This window comes from Oncorhynchus mykiss, chromosome 6, assembly GCF_013265735.2.
Source record: "Oncorhynchus mykiss isolate Arlee chromosome 6, USDA_OmykA_1.1, whole genome shotgun sequence".
NCBI lineage: Eukaryota > Metazoa > Chordata > Actinopteri > Salmoniformes > Salmonidae > Oncorhynchus > Oncorhynchus mykiss.
Genome location: NC_048570.1, coordinates 74,439,191 through 74,445,437, shown reverse-complemented (window position 1 = coordinate 74,445,437; position 6,247 = coordinate 74,439,191). Strand labels below are relative to the sequence as shown.

The following is a 6,247-nucleotide window of genomic DNA, read 5'->3' as shown; positions in this document are numbered from 1 at the left end:
AAAATGATCGACCATCTGGATCTTTCATTTAAAGGCCCTCGCTCCCTTCAGTCTCAACATAGAGTTTGATCTGAAGCCATTCCTGTGATTGTGTTTTTGTTATCCATTGTAAATAAAGTGATTGTAGGCCTGTATGATGTAGCCTAATTGTATCTATGATCGTATGTTATCCATTCATGCTTTTTTACATGTTCTATTGATATTCTAAAAATTGTCCAATGAAATCATGCCACACCCGGCCATGATTACAGACACCTGTGTGTGTCCTTTGAAACAATATCAATTAGTGACCCGCAGTGTTTGCCATTAAACCCTGATGAAGACAGCTTGGCTGTCGAAACGTTGCTATTAAATTATTTCATCTGAGCTCCTAGAGCAGCATTCCCCAAACGTGGTCCTGGGGACCCCAAGGGGTGCACGTTTTGGGTTTTGCCATAACACTACACAGCTCATTCAAATGATCAATGCTTGATCATTAGTTGATTATTTGAATCAGCTGTGTAGTGTTGAGGCTAAAACCAAAATGTGCACCCTTTGGGGTCCAGAGGACCGAGTTTGGGAAAGCCTGTCCTGGAGTGTGCGGCTCTCCTTTTCTTTTTAAAGGATGGGACACTCTTACCTGAGACAGGTGCCATCCGTGCCCCTTGCTGTAATACAGGGGTACTCCACTGTCACTACCTTGTTTTCTGGACACTCCTCCCTTTACAAAGCCACGAGAAAGGAGACGAGAGATAAGTGTATTGGTAACAATGTTGTTACTATAGTAATAGGAGTGGTATTAAAGAGAAAGCCACTCAATTAAATTGACAGTTATTTCATAGTGGAAATTTAGTGGAAATTTCCTTTCAAAGCAGTTCCCAAGCATTATGGCTACTGTAGTACATCATGCTACAATACATAATCACAATTATATGGCAGCAACTATTGTATGTGAAGCAGTAAGAACATTTCAAAATGGAAGTAATAAAGAAAACTGATTGTGCCATGCAGTGGCCAGCACATGATTGCAAGAGAAACTTTGTTAAATAACCCTGCAAAGAGGTGCATTTATCATCAGGCTTTGGATGATTTAAAGCAGGTGTGTAGTGCTAATACAAAAACAAAAATGTGCACCCCCTCTGGGTCGCCAGGACCAGGACTAAGAAACACAATAACAATAAAGACATTTTCTTGGAAAAGTAAAGTAAAATAATAATATCATGAAATCGTTTACAACTGGAATGCTGAACTAAGAGGTAATAGCACAGAATTAAATGATAGTTTCTGAGCAAAATTAGATGCTCCAAAGTTCTTCTGGTCTATACTTTGCCCACTTCATTCAAACTATTGTATGTAGGCTATGAACTCCCTCTCCCTGGTCCAGACCTCTCTATGTGCACCTTAATAACCTATGTCACGCTATGGGCAGAATTTACAGTTGGCATTGAGTGATTCCGATAACTACTCCTCTGTATTTGCGTGATCTCATTCAATATTCCAATCACATCACAACAGCCTTTTACTTGCGGACGCACGGATCATTGGGTAGGTAGGCTTGATGAGTTGAGCAACGTGGTGGTCTTTCTTTGACTGATTGTCGACGTTTTTCACAATCAAAGTATTGTTTTTAATTGTTTCTCACACATCACACATTAATATTAAATTCAGCTACGTTTCGGTCTAAATAGCACACTAATCACCATGTCCAACTGGATAGCAAGTTACTGGGCAGTTTTATTAACTCCCTACCAATCGTTCACTTGAATTTACATCCACTTTTCTTAAGCTTTGATCAGGTGTCCTATATTTTATTTAATTTTCTGATAGGAAATAACAGACTGATATCTACAACGTTCCCTCACAAATGCGCGGACTACCAACTTACCCTGAAGTGAGCACTGCAAATCTTGTTTTTATTGAAGAACTGGCACCACAATCCCAAATAAAAACAACGCAGATGGCACCAAATGGTAAGAGTGTTGCAGCGCAAAGCTGACCCATGTCCCTGGTGAGCTCCGTGACAGCCTTGTTAATATTTTCTTGGTGCCTCGAAAACGAAGACTGTGCACTACTGCAAAACAGCTATATGTTTTAATTTATCAATGTCGCACACGTACTGATTTAAAGCTAACATCAGTTATAATTATACTCAGAGGTCAAACACGTGAGACCCTGCACATTAATTACTACACTCAAAACTTCCTCGCGGTACTGTAGTGCGTCAGAGTCCTGTCCCAACTGTTGCGCACTGAATCAGACCCCCTCGAGCGATTCTGGACGAGTTTATAGACAGACATGCGCCGTGATGAGCGCGATTCCTCTCACTAATCCCCAGCGGAATTACATTCCTGTATTCCTGTTTTTAAAAACTGACTTTGACGAAAAGGAAACATTTAAGACACAGTTGAAAATACCTCTGTCGTCCTCTTGTGGAACGAACTCTCACCCAGAATAATTTCACTAATTCCACATGCGTCTCTCTCTCATCCTCTCCTCCCTACACATTAGTGCATTCATTTAATTTGATTTAGGAAATACATATGAGGGGGAAGAGGTAAATTTTCTATGTAAAGAACAGAACCAATTTAGAGAAAATCGATTAACTGATAGTTTCTTATTCTCTTCTCACCCTCTCTTTCATCAAGGACAATCTGTAGCATAACACATTTACTGATTGCTGAAATTAACTTTCCCATTTATATTCACCCCATAAATTGTTGATATAGGCCCACTCTTCAATCAATCTTCACTCTTCTCTTCAATCAATGTCCAGAAGATTATTGTTTAGACTTTCTACTCATGTTCATCTGCATGTCATATACACTATTAGCACACTGAAGTTATATGAAGTCCAATAAAGTCTTAAAAACATCATATCATTTTTTATCATAATCGTGAAAAATACACGCCTGTATTTGTAAAATATTTCTGTAATTCTAAATCAAAGCTGAATTAACAAGATAACTCTTCAGTTGCTCAGGCCCTAAAGCTGCCACTGTTTTCCTAATTTGATTTTATTGCTTTAAATTCAATCTTCCTAAAACAGAGAAGCTGTTGTCACTGAAGGAACTTTGCAGGGGACATCTTTAATATGTTTACACAACACAAGCTACTTTATTATTTTCAGATTCAGTGAGTAAAATCTGATATAATCACACATTTAAATGACTGGTAGACACATTTGATTGCTCGTTAAGTAAATCATCAACTGTTGACATTCCCTTGACAAATAATTTAGGAGATGCAATGCAATATTACCATATTTGTCTGCATGAGGGAAATATTGTGCTTCATTTTTTTGTGCTGCAGTGCTAGGATTGTTCTGGAATCTGGACAGTTTGCAAAGAGAGTGACTTGCATAGTTGAGCTCTGTCTCTGAAGAGGGTAAGGGTTAACCACACTGACAGGGCAAAGCAGACCACCAGTCACCCCAGTGGTCAGCCTAAAGTGCCAATGGTCAGTCAGTGTCAGTGGTGATGTTATGTAATGCTGTGTTCAGTTGACTTCTGTCCAGCCTCTCTGTATCTTTTCCTCTAGTGGATTTGTTGGCCACCAGTCAATTGCAACAGATGGTTTTATTCACCACAAACGAATCTGTCCTTCAGACTCCCCTCCCACTTGCCTAACGCACTGAATGAAACTGCTTCCCTGGTCTCCTTTTGTTACGTTCCCACTAGAATCAAATAAATGTATAAAATATATAAAGAAGCATTATTAAAGAACCGCAGAGAAAAGCAATGGTATAAACTGCAGTCTCTAGTTCATTATGATGACCACAGAGCCCATGCTTACTCATGTTCCCACGGAATGGAGCTCTTCTCTTGGTTTACTTTGGTTTTGGTTTTTAGTTGGTGTTTGTCTATCTGCGTATATTGAAACCAGTATAAATGTGTTTTCCATTTCAGGCTGGGGCCACATACACAGCAGTGTTTTTAGCTTACTGTCATATCTTCTGGGTGAAACAGTCCAGTCCTGAAATGTACTGTCTGCAGTAAGAGATAATACTTTGACAATATCCCAGCTAGACCCTCTGTTTCTTTAGTAATGGTTCTCTGACTGTTGTAAGGAATGTATGTCTTCCCTGGTCCTCTAGTCCATGGTTCCACATCACCAGAAAAAGAACACTGATAAACACCCTCTCTGGATCAAGTGGGGAAACACATCATATTATTGAGATGGACCTCTTTCCACAGTCACTTTAGACAGCTATTTCACTCATCTATTTGATGTTTACTTGTTTCTGCCATTTATGCATTTATGCAAACCCTGGAAGATAGTTTTCTCATGACTCCAGTACAGCGGTAAACGCCTGACAGATCTGACAGAATATCACAGAGGTGATTTATCACATCTGGACGTTCAAAATAAATAAATAAATCATGGAAATATGCTTTTTTTTTACCTGGACAAACTTTGGACAAATGTTTTTCTTTTGTTTTCAGATAAATCTGTATTTTATAAGACTGTCTGTCTGTACTGTACAGAAGCAATAAGAATGCCTCAACCTCTCAAACTGAGTGGACTCTGACAGCAGAAAGATTTTTACATTGTTCTTTATTGGGCCTCATTGTTACATTTATGCATGACCTGAGGTTGAGGTACCATACATGCTTTATTTCACATGCGTCCTTTACAGCAGGGTTTTCCAAACTCAGTCCTGGGGCCCTGTAAGGGGTGCGTACTGGCAGGCAGAGAAGTCAGGCGAAAACTGTTACAACGGTGCAGTTTAATAATAAACAGAACAATTTATACAATGGGTACAAAACCCTTCGCACACCAGAAAATCATGTGTACAAGCACTTACAATAAACAATTCTGGACAAGGACATGGGGGGAGCAGAGGGTTAAATACACAACATGTAATGATGGAATTGAAACCAGGTGTGTGGGAAGAGAAGCCAAAACAAATGGAAAATGAAAAAGGGATCAATGATGGCTAGAAGACCGGTGACGCCGACCGCCGAACACCGCCCGAACAAGGAGAGGAACCAACTTCGGCGGAAGTCGTGACAGGCCCCCCTGAGTGCACATTTTTGTTTTTGTCCTAGCACTACACAGCTGATTCAAATAATCAACTCATCATCAAGCTTTGATTATTTGAATGAGCTTTGTAATGCTAGGTCAAAACGTGCACACAGGGGGGCCCCAGGATTGAGTTTGGGAAACCCTGCTTTACAGCACTGGGACAAGGCAAGGACTTGTAAAAGAACAGGGACATCAACTCCAGTTGTTTAATGAAATTCAAACTGCAAAAACTGGTTTCTTATCGTACAGATTTTGTCACATCGGCTCCTGCAACGCCCTCTACAACTCATCCTGTGTCTCCTTGACCTGCCGCCACTCCCCTAGTACTCTCTCCCCTCCCTCTCTCTCTCTCTCTGTGTTACTTCATCCCAGTCTCCTCATCTGAGTCTGCTCTTGGGTTGCCCGGTTCCACTCTGTGTAACAGATTTACAGACTTTTCCTCCCTCGTCCTGCTGTTTTTCAGCCCCGTGACTCCCAGCTGTGTCTCCAGGCCTTTGCTCCTAACAGTAATTTATTGACACGTCTCCTCTGCACGTGTATGGAGCTTGATAGGGGTCCTAAGTTAATTTCCATGCAGCCAAAAACCTGTTCATGTGATGAAATGCATGTTGTTCTTGGCGTACTAGAAGAGGAATGACACTAAGTCCCTCTACTGTTGGTCCCTGTTACGGTTTTGGGTACACTGTGATCTGGATGTGGTTAACCACTTCCAGTCTGTTACAGTATGTGTATTCTCTACATCCTGCTGCCTGGGCCTGAATGTAGGATTGACCATGATCCACACCAGCAGATGGCCAGGCAGGGTGCTTGGGTTCCAGATGAGGTCTTAATCGTGTCAAAGCTCTTCCACCGCCTGCTGGGAGGCTCGGCTCTGTTCTATTCTCTCTGGGCTGGCTGCTGGGAGCACCTGTGGGAGCAGGGGAACTGTCCTCTCCAGCCTCCTCAAAAGTTGAAAGCCTCCAACATCTAATAAATCAGAGGAACATGGAGGTACATGGCGCGTACGCACACACAAACACACACACAGAGAGAGCTGGTGGAGCCCCAGTCGTACCAAAAGGGTGGTATGGTGTGGGTAATCAAAGTGATCCATTAGACCCTCTCTCTTTTATGATAGCCTGGACATTCCTGGATGATAAGAGCAGGGAGTGGACTACACATCAAATGGAATGAGGTGATTAAAACAAGCCACTCAGAGAAGAGTAGGGAAACTTGAGAGGGAGACTGGGAGAGGGACTGGTGC

General features: G+C 41.5%; 1 protein-coding gene across 2 annotated transcripts in view; it reads right to left on the bottom strand.

Annotated features, from left to right (window-relative positions):
* LOC110526569 (collagen and calcium-binding EGF domain-containing protein 1) overlaps positions 1–2,301 on the bottom strand; it is a 20,678-nt gene extending 18,377 nt beyond the window's left edge. Inside the window, exons 1-2 of one of the 2 annotated variants that reach the window (XM_021607647.2) lie at positions 1,865–2,298; positions 620–700 (exon numbers count right to left, since the gene is read on the bottom strand). In XM_021607647.2, the coding sequence (XP_021463322.2) occupies positions 620–700; positions 1,865–1,980 (197 nt within the window). In that variant the 5' untranslated portion in view covers positions 1,981–2,298. Of the gene's footprint in view, positions 1–619; positions 701–1,864 lie in introns of both variants that reach the window. The other variant, XM_036980960.1, reaches the window with a different exon arrangement.
* Positions 2,302–6,247: the final 3,946 nt, after the last annotated feature.